The sequence below is a fragment of the Vigna umbellata genome, chromosome 6, assembly GCF_029865625.1.
Source record: "Vigna umbellata cultivar VRB3 chromosome 6, Vumbellata_1.0, whole genome shotgun sequence".
Taxonomy (NCBI): Eukaryota; Viridiplantae; Streptophyta; class Magnoliopsida; order Fabales; family Fabaceae; genus Vigna; species Vigna umbellata.
The window spans coordinates 32499234-32516741 of record NC_142170.1 but is presented as its reverse complement, the minus strand read 5'-3'; the positions used below and the strand labels follow the sequence as shown (position 1 = coordinate 32516741).

The window sequence follows — 17508 nt, the reverse complement described above, 5'->3', positions numbered from 1 at the left end:
TGGAAATGAAATATGGTTGAGTTATGTTTTAATGCATGAAAGATATGAACCTTATATGATATGGATTGTATGAAGTATGAAAGTTGATCATGATATGAATGTATAAAGTTATGAAACTATATGTTAAGAAAGGAGATAAATACAAATAGATTATGTATTTGAAATCTCTCATATAAAAGTGTACATTCGTAACGGAACGGTTATTAACCGTTCGGTTCTTCTGGTAAACATAGTGGAAATGGGATTCTTTCACCGGGTGCACGAACGCCTGTAGCTACGCAAATTTCATACAGTCCGAACAGTCAGTCTAGTGATAGGCTTATGTGATACGTACGTTGAAATTTATCTGGTGTTGAATTATTTGAAATGGATGTTTATGCATGAATTAAATTACATAAGCTTACCATGCGTTTCCTGTCGTGTCTGGTTTTGTACGTCCGTCCTTGTCGTTGCAATGATCATCCGTGTGGATGTGAGCAGAAGGAGATGAGCTGTTGGAAGAGGCGCTGGAAGAAGAATATTTGGCAGAAATCGAAGTCAAGACCGAAGAGTAGGACGTTCGGTCAATAGTCTAGTTATAGTAAAGTGGTCGTTCGATCACCTTCCCTTTTTTTTTTAAAATGGTCGTTCGGTATTTTCTTTTGTAAACCGTTCGGTCAGGTTTGCTTATCTTGTACGGTTTAAATTTGTAACTCTTTCTGTAAGGCCGTTCGGCCATGAGCGTACGTTCGACTCTAGTGTATGACTGATCTAGAGTATTATTAATGTGATCATTCTATATATAGTTTATTGCTGTATTTTGGGATGTTACAAAAACAAGATAAAATAAAATCATTGGCCAAATTCTAGAGAATTATAGTTATTTTTTTCTCCTCTTATTTGGTTTTTGTCTTTTCATCTTCTTTCTTATGATGTGTTTTTGATACTGAATAATAGAAAAGTAAATATTTAAGTATCAATTCATGAAATAAAAATCAAATTATATGAAGTAAGTTTTTTCCCGATTATTCATTGTTTCGAGTTTGTTATCTTCTCTATTTTCGATTTTGCTAGTTGTGATATCAATTTGGGTTTGAGAAATTAGAATTTAAAATAGAAATCTGAATCTTGATTTAAGAACTAAATATAAATTGGATTGAAAAATATTGAAATCTAATCTCTATAAGTGGTGTAATCAAAACGAATTGATTGAATCGATTAATTTTTCAAAATTGATTTTCAGATTATTTTATTTTTTGAAATTGTAAATCGAGATGTTTTCTATTTCTTAATTTTGCTTTTAATATCTGATTTCTTTTTTAAATTTTCATTTAACGTTTTCAATTCCTAAATCCTCAACTTTAATTTAACCGAAAGATTAAATTGAATATGTATTCTTTGACAATTGACTTAGATTATATTTAATATTGCAAAATGTAGAGAAACTTAGTAATTTTTTATTTCATTCAATAGTGAATATTAATGGAAAATTCTTATATTGACATGAGACTTTGCGTATAACATTAGACATTGGCCTTCCATCATGAAAGCCATCATCAAAGCTAGATTTTATAAGACAAAATATAAAAAAATTGGGTCATATCATTCTTCATCTATTTGGCGACGTATAAACGAGTGGTATATGACATTGTTTCAGAACATACTTTGCGGACAGACCAAATTATATTTTGTAATGATATTTGGTTTGTTGAAAGATAGATGTATCTCTATGCTCACGATTGGGATTTTAATACTTGTACTTGGAATATTTCTCCATCTCTTTGCAATATTCTGCAAAATTGTTTTGACTGAAATAGATGATATTCATAGTTTTTTAACTTATAAAATGGATTTGATTGGTAACTGGACCATTTTCCTTTTCTTCTTTGTTTTCTAACATCCTTAATTTTATAATTCATAAAATGTATTCGAATATAGGACAATCAATGGTTTAAAGTTTTTGGACCAATTTCATTTTGTTCCCTTCAAGTGTCTTCATCTACTTATTTTTTCTAACTAATGGATTCTAAAACATCAATAAATGTCTCTATGAACCAGTTTCATTTTCTTATTTTCCAATGTCTAACATATGTCATTTTCTAACCCATAAAATCAATTCAAATAGGACAATCAAAAGGTCTTTGGACCATTTCCTTTCTGTTAAGTGTCTAGCCTGCTTAACTTTTCTAACCCATAAATTATTCTGAAAGAACAATGCCTATTGTTTTCTTCAGTTCCCGTACTTTTTTATGTACCTCCGTAGTTTCTGAAACACCAATTACACGCCTAATAAAATAAATAAAAATTGTGTTTTTTTTTCAATTTAAGTTTTCAGTACAATTCATAAATTTTGCGAATTACACAATTTAAAACAAAAACAAATATTAAATTTTAACTAGTGCATGTGTGTTATTTTTTATAATAATAAAAATAAATAAATTATTATTATTCTTATTATTATAGTTATAAAATTATTATATATAAATATTTTTTATAATTTTGTTATAACTAGCTTTATTTATTTTGTAGATAATTTTTTTAATTAAAAAAGTGATTAATTTTATTATGATGTGCTCTTTTTTGTTTTATATATTTGTTAGTTCTCCACGAACGTAATATGCATAGATGTATACATATATATATATATATATATATATATATATATATATATATATATATACTCTTCAAATTAAATTAAAACTAGTTTAATTTAATTCTTAGCTGTCTTAAATAAATTGGTTTTCTCATTCCCAATAAATGAATAATTATTTAATATATTTTCTGTGAAATAAATAAATTAGTATTTTTTGAATAATTATGAGAGTATGGAAGTCTCACAGAAATTGTTAGATCTCATTAAACGCATCCAAAATCCCTCCTGTCAGAATCATTAAAACGCACCCAAAATCCCTCTGAACGGACGCCAGGTGTCAAACAACGAGGATCAGAAATCAGATAGTGGAATGCAGGTGTCAGTAGAGGAGCGGAGGTTCGGTTTTAACAAAACTGATTTTTCTGAAAATCGCGTCACACTCTCTGCATGCGTCTTCTACTCCAAAATCTGATTTCTCTCAAATTCTCCTCCTTCTCTCTAGAAGCTCTCCCTTCTCTCTACCAAAACTCACCCTTTCTCTTGATCAAAACTCACCAAAATCCGATAGTAACCCTCTCGATCTTGTTCTATTTTGGAATTGGAGACCTCTATGTCTCCTTCTAAGTGTTCATCCTCGTTATGAGTGAGGATTGAACGTTCGGTATCTAGTGTCTCAATAATCTTTGAACAAAGAGGAAATTGAAATGATTGAGAATGAAAGATGGAACTAAGACGATGAAAAAAAAATGAAAGATGAAGAGAAAATGATGTGAATGAAATGTTGTGAAATATGAACGAGCGTTCCGGGGAGGAACGACTCATGAGTGAATATTGGAATTGGTAAAGTATGAATGCGGTAATGCTAAGCTGGCGGTTCATCCTGATGTTCCGTGAGTACTCGTCCTCACGTAGAGGAGGGTAGGTCATGTGTGGGAACGACAGGAGGTCCTGGTCCTTAGAGGTACTTTGGACATATAGGACTAACCTCGGGTGGCAGCTGATGAGAGTATTCCAGTTACTAGATCACCCGGGTGCACGAACGTCGTAGCTACACAAATTTCATACAGTCCGGACAGTCAGTCTAGTAGTAGGCCTTGCTTGAAAGGTATGTTGAAATGTATTTGATGTGTTTGAATATGAGAAATGTATGTGTATACTTGAATTAAATTACATAAGCTTACCTTGTGTTTCCTGTGTTGTCCGATTTTGTACGTTCGTCCTTGTCATTGCAATGATCATCCGTGTGGATGTGAGCAGAAGGAAATGAGCTGTTGCAAGAGGCCCTGGAAGAAGAAAATTTGGTAGAAGTAGAAGTAAAGACCGAACAATAGGACGTTCGGTCAGTAGTTTAGTTTGATTGTAGTGTGGTCGTTTCATCACCATCTCTTTTGATTATATTTGACCGTTCGGTAGTTTCTTTTGTAAACCGATCGGTCAGTTTTGCTTATCCTGTACAGTTTTAGCTGTAACCTTGTGTAAGGCCGTTCGGCCGTAACCGTACGTTTTCTTAGAGTAAAGACTGATCTGAATTATTAATTAATGTGATTATTCTATTATATAGTTTTGTACTGTATTTTTGGGATGTTACATTAGTGGTATCAGAGCAGTTTTGTTCTTTTAAGGACACTGTAGGTTGTGAGTGCACTATGTCTTTGTTGTGTGCTTAACGTTCGTTTAATGAGTATTTTAAACTCCTTGAACTTGACTAACGATTACTTTCTCTGCTTCTCAGAGAATTAATGGCATCGAGACCTCCTCCTCAACTGGTCAATCGCGCTGTATCTGATAACACGAGGTTATTGGAATCCGTAATAGAAGCGCTTCAACAGCAGAACGCTGCCTTGGTGTAGCAGAACACTATCGCCTTGCAGAGTTTGGACGCCGCCCGTGCTAACTCTGAAGCGACCCAGAGACAGCTGATGGAAATCATCGCAACCACACGGAACACATCTGGAGCGTCCACTTCCAACGCTACCCATCAGGCTGAGTAGAGCTTAGAGAATTTTCTCCAACATCACCCTGCCAAATTCAACGGGAAATGCCTTCCTGACGAGGCCGAACAATGGTTAAGAGATATGGAGAGAATCTACAATGCCAAGAGGTGTCCGGATGACAATCGATTGGCGTTCACTAAGTATCTACTAACCGGAGAGGCTAGCCATTGGTGGACGAGTATGAAGCTGATTCTGGCGGACGCTCAAAGTCTCATCTCTTGGGAAGTTTTCAGAACCAAGTTTTACGAAGAACATTTCCCTGATAACGTTCGTTTCGCCAAGGAAGTAGAGTTTCTTCAATTGGTGCAAGGGGGGATGTCCGTCTCTGAGTACACCAACAAGTTCAAGCATTTAGTATGATTCAACACCATGGCTACCAGTGAAGAGTGACAGTGTCATAAGTTTGAGAATGGGGTGAGAAGTGATTTGAAGTTGCTGATATCCAGTCTATGTATTAGGTCTTTTCCTGCAATGGTTGAGAGAGCCAAAGTGTTGGAGAAGAATGTGGCCGAAGTGGAACAACAGAAGAAGCAGCAATAATCAATTAGGGGACTGGTTTTGTCTAGAAACAATTTGAGTCGAGGTAGGACGCCCTACTCTCGTCCAGCGTTACCTTCGAACGCTAGTGGGTCTCACACCCAGTCAGTGGTTGTTGCTGGACGATCTGGATAGCAAGGGGCAGTAAGTTGTTTTCAGTGTGGAGGACCCCACTACAAATCATCATGTCCTCAGCTGGTAGGAGTGAAATATTGCGCTCGCTGTAGGAGAATTGGTCACCTGGAGAACGAATGTAATATGCGAGGACAAGCGGTCATGAGGCCACCAAATGCTGGGAGAGTTCAACAAGGAAGGGGTGGACGAGCGCAAGTGGTTGGGTGTGTGTATGCTATAACGGGTGCGGAAGCAACAAGCTCAAGTAACCTCATATTCGGTGATTGCTTGCTGTATGGTAAATCTTGCTGTGTGTTGTATGACTCGGGGGCAACACATTCCTTCATCTCGAAGGCGTGCGTTGAGAAACTGGGTTTAGCTGAGAGTGAGATGTAGTTCGACTTGGTGGTGTCAACCCCAGCGGCTGGTGAGGTTAGGATGTCTACAGTTTGCGTCAGATGTCCTATAGAAGTTGAGGGGCGTAGGTTTAAAGTTAACCTCATTTGCTTACCTCTTCAAGGTTTGGAAGTGATTTTAGGGATGGATTGGTTGATGGCCAATCACATTCTTATAGATTGTGGAGAGAAGAGACTAGTGTTCCCTGATGAAGATGAAGAAGAGTTATCTGTGACGCTCGGTCAGCTAAAGGAGGACATCATGGAGGGCGCCAGCTGTTTTCTAATAATGACGCACACAGACAAGGAGTTCGGAGATTTAAGACAAGAACGATCGTCCAGTAGCAAGTTGAGTGGCTGAAGATCGGTCGTGGACGAATTCCCAGACGTCTTTCTGGATGAAGTACCTGGATTACCTCCCCCTCGCGAGGTAGAATTCACTATTGATTTGGTGTCGACAACAGGACCCATTTCTATTGCACCCTATCGGATGTCGCCAGCAGAATTGGTTGAGCTCAAGAAGCAGATTGAAGATTTGATGGATAAGAAGTTCATTAGGCCGAACACATCACCTTGGGGAGCGCCTGTTCTTTTGGTGAAGAAGAAGGATGGCAGCTCTCGGCTTTGCATTGATTACAGGCAGTTAAACAAGCTGACCATCAAGAATAAGTACCCTTTGCCGAGGATTGATGATTTATTGGATCAACTGCATGAGGCTACTATATTCTCAAAGATTGATTTGCGATCGGGATATCATCAAATTCGGGTTAAGGAAGGGGACATTCAGAAGACAACTTTCCGGTCTCGTTACGGACACTACGAGTATGTAGTGATGCTGTTTGGTGTCACTAATGCACTAGCGATCTTCATGGACTACATGAATCGCATCTTTCGGCCGTTCCTGGACAAGTTCGTGGTCGTCTTCCTTGATGATATCCTTATATACTCCAAAAGCTGTGAAGAACATGAGGAACACTTGAGGATCGTACTTGGCGTATTGAGGGAAAAAGAGTTGTACGCCAAGTTAATCAAGTGTGAGTTTTGGATGAAAGAAGTGCAGTTCTTGGGGCACGTAGTCGCTGTTGGAGGGATCTCAGTAGATCCGGCCAAGGTGCGAGCGGTGTTGGAATGGGAGAGTCCGTGTTCGGTCACTGAAGTTCGAAGCTTCGTGGGACTTGCGGGCTACTATAGACGTTTCATTGAAGGATTTTCTAAGATAGTAGCTCCGCTGACTCAGCTGACCAGAAAAGATCACCTGTTCGCGTAGACCGATCGGTGTGAAACTAGTTTCCAAGAACTGAAGCGGAAGTTGACGAGCGCTCCAGTCTTGGTCATTCCTGACACAGCCAAACCATTCGAAGTCTACTACGATGCTTCTCATCAAGTTTGGGCTGTGTGCTTATGCCAGAAAGAAGGGCGGTCGCGTACGCTTCTCGGCAGCTGAAGATACACGAGAAGAACTATCCTACGCATAACTTGGAGCTTGCAGCAGTGGTATTCGCGTTGAAGATTTGGAGACACTACTTGTACGGATCTACCTTTCAAGTCTTGAGCGATCACAAGAGTCTCAAATACCTCTTTGATCAGAAGGAGTTGAATATGAGGCAGAGGAGGTGGCTTGAGTTCTTGAAGGACTATGACTTCGAACTACTTTACCATCCAAGGAAGGCGAACGTTGTAGCGGACGCTTTAAGCAGAAAGGTAGTTCATGTCTCGTCCATGATGGTCAGAGAATTAAGTTTGGTTGAGAGTTTTAGAGATCTAAGGTTACAGTTCGATTTGGAACCGAACAGTATTAGATGTTGTAACCTTAGAATATCCAGTAACGTCTTTGACCGAATTAGAGAGAAGCAATTGACAGATGAAGAACTGGTGAAGATCTTGAGCGCGCTCGGTTCAGAAAAAGCAAAGTACTTCAATACTGGAACGGACGGTCTCCTTCGATACAGAGACAGAACGTGCGTTCCAAACGATGGCGAGCTGAAGAGAATTATCCTAGAGGAAGGGCATCAAAGTCGTCTTAGCGTGCATCCTGGCATGACTAAGATGTATCAAGACCTTAGGAAGTCCTTCTGGTGGCCAGGAATGAAGAATGATGTCGCTCGTTTTGTGGCATCATATCTAACTTGTCAATGGGCCAAGGCAGAACATCAGAGACCGGGCGGTCTGCTACAGCAGTTGGAGATTCCGGAGTGGAAGTGGGACAACATTTCGATGGACTTCGTGACCCACTTACCTCGAACGGTCAAGAATCACGACTCCATCTGGGTGATAATGGATCGGCTAACGAAGAGCGCACACTTTTTAGCTGTCAACCTGAAGATGTCTATGACGAACTTGGCTAAACTCTACATCAACGAGATCATTCGTTTGCATGGAGTACCTTCTAACATCATCTCTGAGTGAGACACAAGGTTTACATATCGGTTTTGGCAGTCCTTGCAAAGTGAATTGGGTAGCAAACTGCAGATGAGTTCAACCTATCATCCTCAGACGGACGGTCAATCTGAAAGAACCATCCAGACATCAGAATGGCTCTCTATGGGAAGAAGTGCCGAACGCCACTATGCTGGTTCCAGGAAGGAGAGAAGGTGTTGACTGAACCTGAGTTTATTCAACAGACGACCGAGAAGGTGAAGTTAATCCAAGAGAGGTTGAAAGCGTCTCGGAGTCGACAGAAGTCGTATGCAGACAAGAGAAGAAGGCCTTTGGAGTTCATTGCAGGAGAACATGTCTTTCTTAGACTGAATCCAATCACTGGAGTAGGTAGAGCCGTTCGACCCAAGAAGCTATCTCCCAAGTTCATTGGGCCTTATCAAATCATAAGGAAGATTGGACCAGTGGCGTACGAGTTATCCTTGCCTCCTCAACTATCCAACCTTCATCCAGTCTTCCACGTTTCTCAACTTCGGAAGTATATAGTCGACCCTTGTCATGTGCTCGAGTTAGAGGACGTTCGTCTTCGTCAAGACCGAACGCTGGAAATGCAACCAGTTCGTGTTGAAGACAGTCGCACAAAGTACTACAAGAGGAAAGCCATCCGATTGGTGAAAGTGGTCTGGGACGAGAAGACTGGCGACGCTACATGGGAAGTGGAGGATGCCATGAGGGACTTGTATCCCCATCTGTTTGAGGATAAGTTTTAATTTTCGAGGACGAATTTTTTTTTAGTTGGAGGGAATGTCAGACCTCATTAAACGCACCCAAAACCCCTCCTGTCAGAATCATTAAAACGCACCCAAAACCCCTCTGAACGGACGCCAGGTGTCAAGCAACGAGGATCAGAAATCAGATAGTGGAATGCAGGTGTCAATAGAGGAGCAGACGTTCGGTTTTAACAAAACTGATTTTTCTAAAAATTGCGTCACACTCTCTGCATGCGTCTTCTTCTCCAAAATCTGATTTCTCTCAAATTCTCCTCCTTCTCTCTAGAAGCTCTCCCTTCTCTCTACCAAAACTCACCCTTTCTCTTTTCCGATCACCGTTCAGGCACCGTAGGAGCACTCCCAGCGTCCCAAGCTTCAATTTTAACCGAACAATTCCGAGTTCTGAAACTGGTAAGTTTCTGGTCCCTTGCCGATCGTTCTTGTGAACATGCAAACCAAGTTCTGGTTGCATGAGTCCTTAGTGTCGTTCTGAACCATTTTGGTTGTTGTTTGATTTTTTGGTTCGAAGAGTCGTTGAGCGTTGAGGGTAGAAGGAATCGTAGTTCGGCGAACTGAGTTTCGGTCTGTAGGACGTTCGTTCACGCTCAGAGGTAAGGGAAGCTTATCTAATTTAATTGTATGTTGTTTGTACGTTCGTTGATAATGAATGCATGTTGTTGAGTGGTTGAATGTATATAAAGTATGAATGCTGATATGCTTGTTTACATGGAATATGATTATTTACGATGATATGGATTGTATGAAAATTGATTACGATATGAATTTATAAAGTTATGAAATTATGTATTAAAACATGAGTTGAAGATAAATGAGTCCTGAATATGAAAGTTTCCTATGATAATGTACGTTCGTCATTGAACGGTCCTTGACCGTTCGGTGCTTCTAGTAAACTCATTTAAAATGGCATTCTTTCATTTGGAAAGAATCCTAGTTGAAGACGAGCGTCTTCTATTGTAATACTATGCTTGAGCGTTCGGCCAAGCGTATTTGCATCTGAGTATTCGGTGATAAACCTAAATATATTTGTATATTTAGTTATTTTAAACACAATTCCAATAGTATCTTATTATATTTATTAATCTTTCTATTATAAGTGTAGTAGTGCTCGATCTCACACCAAGCTCTCGAATTGAGTAGTGCTCGGTCTTATACCAAGCGCTCGTACTCGTTTTTGGTATAATCTATCTTGACGAAAAATAGCGTTCGTCTAGCTTTAATAGAATTTTCTTCTCTACCGTGCTCAGTCATTGACTAGCATTCAAACTTCTTCTTGATGTAAATTCAAATAAGTTAAATATTCATAAGCGTTCGGTTTCTTCAGGTAAATCCTTCTAAGTATTCTTCTCCGAAAGTCTTGAAGTGTATACGTCCATTTGATTCCGGCCTAGAGCCTTAGTATTTGGCATAGTTTCTTTCTGTGTCCGGTTAGAACTCTCAAGGGTCAGTTCATCTAATTGACTCACTTTGTAAGTAACGATCGTTCTAGTCATTCTTGCGATATACAGTTGACTTCGGTCTCTTTCGTAATCCGATAGTAACCCTCTCGATCTTGTTCTATTTTGGAACTGGAGACCTCTATGTCTCGTTCTAAGTGTTCATCCTCGTTATGAGTGAGGATTGAACGTTCGGTATCTAGTGTCTTAATAATCTTTGAACAAAGAGGAAACTGAAATGATTGAGAATGAAAGATGGAACTAAGACGATGAAAAAAAATGAAAGATGAAGAGAATATGATGTGAATGAAATGTTGTGAAATATGAACGAGCGTTCCGGGGAGGAACGACTCATGAGTGAATATTGGAATTGGTAAAGTATGAATGTGGTAATGCTAAGCTGGCAGTACATCCTGATGTTCCGTGAGTACTCGTCCTCACGTAGAGGAGGGTAGGTCATGTGTGGGAACGACAGGAGATCCTAGTCCTTAGGGGTACTTTGGACAGATAGAACTAACCTCGGGTGGCAGCTGATGAGAGTATTCCAGTTATTACATCACTTGGGTGCACGAACGTCGTAGCTACACAGATTCATACAGTCCGGACAGTCAGTCTAGTAGTAGGTCTTGCTTGAAACGTATGTTGAAATGTATTTGATGTGTTTGAATATGAGAAATGTATGTGTATACTTGAATTAAATTACATAAGCTTACCCTGTGTTTCTTGTGTTGTCCGATTTTGTACGTCCGTCCTTGTCATTGCATACTCTCCGACTAGTTGGCAATTTTGATGTACAAGCTGAAGATGCAAAATGGCTGTCTACTCTCCATTCCTTAAGCATTCTAGAGCTGAGTTCATTGCATAGTCTAAAATCCTCTCACCAGTGGCTACAAACTATCGGTAAAATCATTCCAAACTTAACAGAGTTGAGACTAGTTGATTGTAATCTTTTGCATAGTGATATTCAATCTTTGTTCCATTCTCACTCTTCAAATAATTACACCTCTCTTATCATACTAGATTTGTCTTCTAATATGTTGTCACCATCAATACTTCAATTCGTGTCTAACTTTAGCCTTCATCTTCAAGAGCTTTATCTTTCTCACAATAATATAACTCTGTCACCTTCTCTGTGCCCAAATTTTCCATCTCTTAAGGTCCTCGATCTCTCTTACAATAATCTTGCATCATCAATGTTTCGAGCTAGTTTTAATATCAGCTCCAAACTACAAGAGCTTTATCTTGAAAATTGCAGTCTTATGGATGGAAATTTCCTTCTTTCATCTACTTCTACAATGAATTCTTGGTCCTCACTTATATACCTTGATCTCTCCAATAACTTCCTAAAATCATCTCTAATGTTTTACTGGCTTTTTAACTTCACCACCAATCTGCATTTCATTGACCTTAATGGTAACTTGTTAGAAGGTCCCATTCCAGATGAATTTGGGAAAGCGGTGAACTCTCTGTTGTAATAATGTTAGATTATTGCAAAAGAAAACGTTGGATTGCAACGGTCAAAACTTTAATTGTCAATAACGTTTAAATTCATTTTATTAAGTGCTCAAACGGTAAAATATATTTAATGGCTTTTATTGTCTTTTATTGATTTTATTCTTTCCTAGCTCTATAAATAGAGAGCTCTTTCCCCATTCCAAAACACATCAAAAGCAGTCTTCTTTCTTTTCTTCTTTTCCACTTCTAAAATTATTCTGGGTTTATTTTATACTCGTTTTAGAGATCCTTGCTAGTTTTGAGATATTCAGAGATATTCTGAGGAGTTCCTGTTGTATCCTGGGGGACTTGCACAATACACCGCGGATAAGTCCTTAAGGACAGTGACTCTACACGCTTCAAGAAATTTTGTTCGTGATTATGTCAGCTTTTATACAACAATATTAAGGACTTATAGCACATCAACAACTCAATCCCGGAGGATCAAAACTTTGTTTTCAAAACTCAAACGGTATTTGTGAAACCCATAACTCCCAAAGGCTGCCAAGGTGGTTGCAGCAACGATGACTTCTGATCGCATTTGTAAGGACCGTAGATGACGAAAAAGAAGATTTGAGTAAATTTTTGTATACTTTACCTACAAAGGAAAAAGCACAACCAGGTATTTTCTCGTTTACCAATTTTAAAAAATATTTTAAAAATTGTGGGGTGAAGGTAATTTTACTTAATTACTCGAAAAAAATAAATTTTGGCTTTTCACTTAATGATATTGATAATATTTTAAATTTGAAAGTAGAGAATATGTTATTTTGTATGTGAATGACATGTTAATTTCTGGTATGCAATAACTTTGTCACTATAACTAAATTGTTTCTAGGATCAAAATTCGAAATGAAAGACATGGGTGAAGCCAATGTGATTTTAGGTATTAGAATCATAAGGAAGGGAGATATATATTACTATCCCAAGAACAATATATTGAGAAACTTCTTAAGAAGTTTAGGTTTTATGACCTAAAACCAGTGAATACCCCTTATGATGTTAATTCTAAATTAATAAAAAACAAAGGAGAATCATTGTCTCAGCCTCAGTATGCCCAGATAATTGGGAGCTTACTGCATTTGATGAGCTTTTCTAGACCTGATATTGCTTATGCAGTAGGTAGACTGAGTAGGTACACTCAGTGTCTAAATCAAGAACATTGGGATGCACTTGCTAGGCTTATGAGATACTTAAGAGGTTCAATGGATTATGGCATTGAACACAGTGGATTTCCCGTTGTACTAGAAGGGTACAATGATGCTAACTGAATCTCTGATTCAGATGAGACAAAATCTACTAGTGGTTATGTATTCACAGTTGGGGGTGGTGCGATTACATGGAGATCAGCCAGACAAACTATTATTGCAAGATCAATAATGGAATCTGAGTTTGTCGCTCTTGAGATGACTGATAGTGAGACTGAGTGGTTGAAAAACTTCTTAGCGAGAATTCCATTAGGAATGAAACCAACCCCATCAGTATCAATACACTGTGATTGCCAATCGACAATAGCTATAGCTAAAAACAAGAATTACAATGGAAATAATAGACATATTCAATTGAGACACAATTTGGCGAAGTAGCTGCTAAAGAGTGGAACTATTTCCATTGACTATGTGATGTCAGAACGGAATCTAGCAGATCCTCTGACAAAACCCCTGGAAAGACAAACAATATTAGAAACATCGAGGAGAATGAGACTTAAGCCACTAGCAAACAAACAAGTGATGGTAACCCAACCTTTGTGATTGAAGATCCCATGAATAAGGTTCATATGGGTAAAAACAAGTCATTTGTTAGTTCTGATAGCACTAAATTGATTTTAATCAATTATATCCCTTCTTATGGTGTGTGTGTGAAAGTGCTAGAGACTGCATTATTGAGAGGTTAAACTTTGTCGTTAAAATTCTATGTGGTGAAAGAATTTTAGCTTAAACAAAGTTTTTAATGATTTTCATATCCCTTATGGGTGGTGTATGATTTGCACCATACACTTAATGAAATCACCTATATGAGTGTCGAGTGGGGCCGCTTGCATGTGATCTTAGCATGATCTCTAGAGCACTCATGAATACCGGGCATGCGCATGACCTAGTTAGCACAACACAACGATAACAGCAAGGATTGTGGGGGAGTATTGTGATTGATAAACCTCTAACACACGTCAAGTGTCTTTGGTTCATATAGTTTGCTATACCAACTACACTGTGTGTTAAGTATTTCAATCTAAGACTGATTCATATAGCTTGCTATACCAGGTCTGATGCATTACATTCTATGAAACCCAGAATAAAAGTTTCTTATCTTTTTTCTTTTGCTATGTAATAATGTTAGATTATTGCAAAAGAAAACGTTGGATTCCAACTGTCAAAACTTTAATTGCCAATAACGTTTAAATTCATTTTATTAAGTGCTCCAACGGTAAAATATTTAATGACTTCTATTGTCTTTTATTGATTTTATTCTTTCCTACCTCTATAAATAGAGTTTTTCCCATTCCAAAACACAAAAAAAGCAGTCTTCTCTTTCTCTTTTCTTCTTTTCCACTTCTAAAATTATTCTGGGTTTATTTTATACTCTTTTTATGAGATCTCATCTTTCGTGAGATGTCAGCTTTTATACAACACTCTCTTGCATATCTTTCTCTCTACAATAACAAACTCCAGGGCAAGATCCCATCTTTCTTAGGGAGATGTGCAGATTACAAATATTAGACCTCTCAAATAACAGGTTAAATGGTGAATTTCCGAGCTTCACTCAAAATTCTTCATGGTGCAGCAGACATATATTTCGGGAATTGAACTATCTTATAACCAAATTACTGGTAGGATACCCGAGAGCATCAGACAACTATCTCAGTTGTAAATTTTATCGTTGCAGGGGAATTCTTTAGAGGGTGATGTAACTGAATCTCATCTTTCTAATTTTTCCAAATTAATTTTCTTAGACTTGTCGCATAACTCATTATCTGTAAAATTTGGCTCTAGTTGGGTTCCGCCTTTTCAATTAGCGTTCTTGCTTCTTGCAAGTTAGGACCAGTTTTCCTAGTTGGATCCAGACACAAAGTTCCTTAATCCAACTAGATATATCTAATAATATGTTGAATGATTTCGTACCAGAATGGTTTTGGAATCAGTTGAAAATCTTGTACAGTTTGAATATGTCTCACAATAATCTCATAGGTTCAATCCCTAATATGCAATCAAAGCTTCCTTTCAGACCATCTATAATTTTAAGTTCAAATGAATTTGAGGGAAAAGTTCCATTATTTTTGCTACAATCTTCTGAGTTGTTAGTTTCTGCAAATAAATTTTCAGATTTCTCCTGTGGAAACGTCACAGCTGCAAACTTGGCCACTTTAGATTTATCAAATAATCAAATAAAGGGGCAACTTCCAGATTGTTGGAAATCCATAAATCGATTATTGTTTCTTGATTTAAGTAGCAATGAATTGTCAGGGAAACTTCCTATCTCTATGGGCAGCCTGGTTAACTTGGAAGCTTTGGTTTTAAGAAATAATAGTTTATTGGGTGAATTGCCTCCCTCTTTGAAGAATTGTAAGAACTTAATTATGTTGGATGTGAGTGAGAATACGTTGTCGGGCACGATACCATCATGGGTTGGAGAAAGCATGAAAGAAATGATAATCTTGATCATGCGAGGGAATCACTTCTCTGGAAAGATTCCCCTTCATCTATGTTCTTTAAAGCGTAGTCAATTATTGGATCTTTCCAAGAATAAGTTATCCGAAGAAATTCCACCTTGCTTAAACAATTTCACTGCATTGTCTGAAAAGATCATCAACAGAGTTGAAACTGAAAGTCGGGTGTATTGGTACAATAGTACTTACTATGAAATTTATACTCTTTTAAGTTACAGTTATTCGATTCATATAACATGGATGTGGAAAGGTATGGAACACGACTTCACACATCCGGAATTTACTCTTCTAAGCATCGATCTCTCGTGTAATAATTTAATTGGTGAAATTCCGAAAGAGATAACATACATGCTCGGGTTAGTTTCTTTGAATTTATCAAGAAACAATTTGAGTGGAGAAATTCCTTCCGATATTGGATATTTAAGTTCACTTGAATCTCTTCTTGTCAAGAAATCAATTATATGGGAGAATCCCTTCTTCTTTTTCCCAAATGGATTTTCTACAAAACTTGGACTTGTCACACAATTCTCTTTCTGGAAGAATCCCATTAGCAAGGCACATGGATACATTCGATGCCTCTTGTTTTGAAGGAAATGCTGATCTTTGTGGTGAACAACTTAATAAGAGTTGTGCAGGAGATCAGACATTAGTAAAGCGTCAAAAAGCAGAAGTCCATGGAAAATATTGTGTTTTCTATGAAGCATTATACATGAGCTTGGGCATAGGATTCTTCACAGCCTTTTGGGGCTTATTAGGTCCATTACTACTTTGGCAACCATGGAGAATGACTTATCTGAGATTCTTGAACAGACTAATAGACTATCTATTTGTAATGGTTGAAGTGAACTTAGCAAAGCGCCAAAGGTAGATCAAAGACTAACAGAGTGCAAAAGGTGGCTCAAAAACTAGCTGGTATATAACTCTAATGATTTCTTTCTTTGAATTTTATAGTACTTATTTCTCCTTCAGATAAGTAAATCAGTAAGTAGGTTTTATACTGAAATTGAGCTTACCTTTCTAAAAAGAAATGTACTAGGATTTAATTTCCTTGAATGTAAGTGTTAGAATTTGATTCTTGCTTACAATATAGCACTAAACGTACTTTAATTAATTGTATGTCTCTCTCAGCAACATACTGATTTTCATCAATTTTATTAAACATGGATTATATTCATGGATTTAGTATTGGTAGTTCCAGTTTTTTAGAAATAATTGTTTTTGTTGGTGTAAAGGAATTATTGATAGTGTGCTCTGTTATGAGAAGTTTTCATTTTTTCAAATGAATTATGCTAAGGCCATTTTAAAAATGCTGACATGTTCTACACTTTTTTGTGTAATCTAGTGAGTTTAAATAATTTTGATTTCATTTGGTTTACCCCTAAAATTTGGTCTCCAAATTATTTTTCCATGATTACTAATAATGTTTGTCATCATAAGAATCTTAGCCCAAGTTTATAGCAATTCATTTCATTTAGTTTATCATTAATATTTGGTTTCCAACAATTTTTTTCTTCATTACTAACGTTTGTCATATAAAATTTAGCACAAAATTTGCAGTTAATAATGATTTGCTTCAAGACTCCATTATGAGATGAAAGCATTACAGATTATTGGCAGTGAGAGATTTGGAGGCTGAAGTTTCATGAAGCAATGATTTGATAGTTTGTGGTTGTATGATCTATAATATAAACTTAATTTTAAGCCAAGAATTCGAGATATCCTAATTTGTATATGTAAGAATATGGGATATCTCAAAAATTTGTAATTCAGAATCCACTGAATCTCATCTTTAATCACTCTTTCATACATTCATATCCCAATGGCAATGACATTACATCTAACTTCTTATTATATGACTGTATATAAATATTGTTGATGTTATTTTACATTCAAAATTGGAATTTTAAAATAAAAATTTGAATAATTGTCGTTGCATGTTATGGTTATCTAATTCCAAATTTTATTAATGATAACATGCTATATATGTTGTCTTACTAATGTGCGTTACTTGCTCATGTACTTATTATACACAGTTTCGCATGTTCCATGATACTGAACCAAGGTAATTCTTAATCCAAGAATTTAACAAAAATTAATAAATTCCTTAATTGACACCATTTGATTCTTGCATTAAAAAT

At 37.2% G+C, this 17508-nt stretch overlaps 1 protein-coding gene across 1 annotated transcript; it reads left to right on the top strand.

The window, feature by feature from the left end:
* Window positions 1-8143: 8143 nt before the first annotated feature.
* LOC124830118 (receptor-like protein EIX1) lies at window positions 8144-16238 on the top strand. Its single transcript, XM_088093645.1, has 4 exons — window positions 8144-8704; window positions 14590-14737; window positions 14829-15726; window positions 15821-16238. The coding sequence occupies exons 1-4, from the start codon at window positions 8144-8146 to the stop codon at window positions 16236-16238; spliced, it is 2025 nt and encodes a 674-aa protein (XP_087949771.1).
* The last annotated feature ends 1270 nt before the right edge of the window (window positions 16239-17508 follow it).

Coding starts and splice junctions, on each gene's coding strand:
- LOC124830118 (XM_088093645.1), top strand. CDS start 8,144: ATGGCTCTCTATGGGAAGAAGTGCCGAACGCCACTATGCTGGTTCCAG. Junction 8,705..14,589: donor CTGGCGACGCTACATGGGAA/GTGGAGGATGCC, acceptor TTATCGTTGCAG/GGGAATTCTTTAGAGGGTGA. Junction 14,738..14,828: donor AGCGTTCTTGCTTCTTGCAA/GTTAGGACCAGT, acceptor ATTTCGTACCAG/AATGGTTTTGGAATCAGTTG.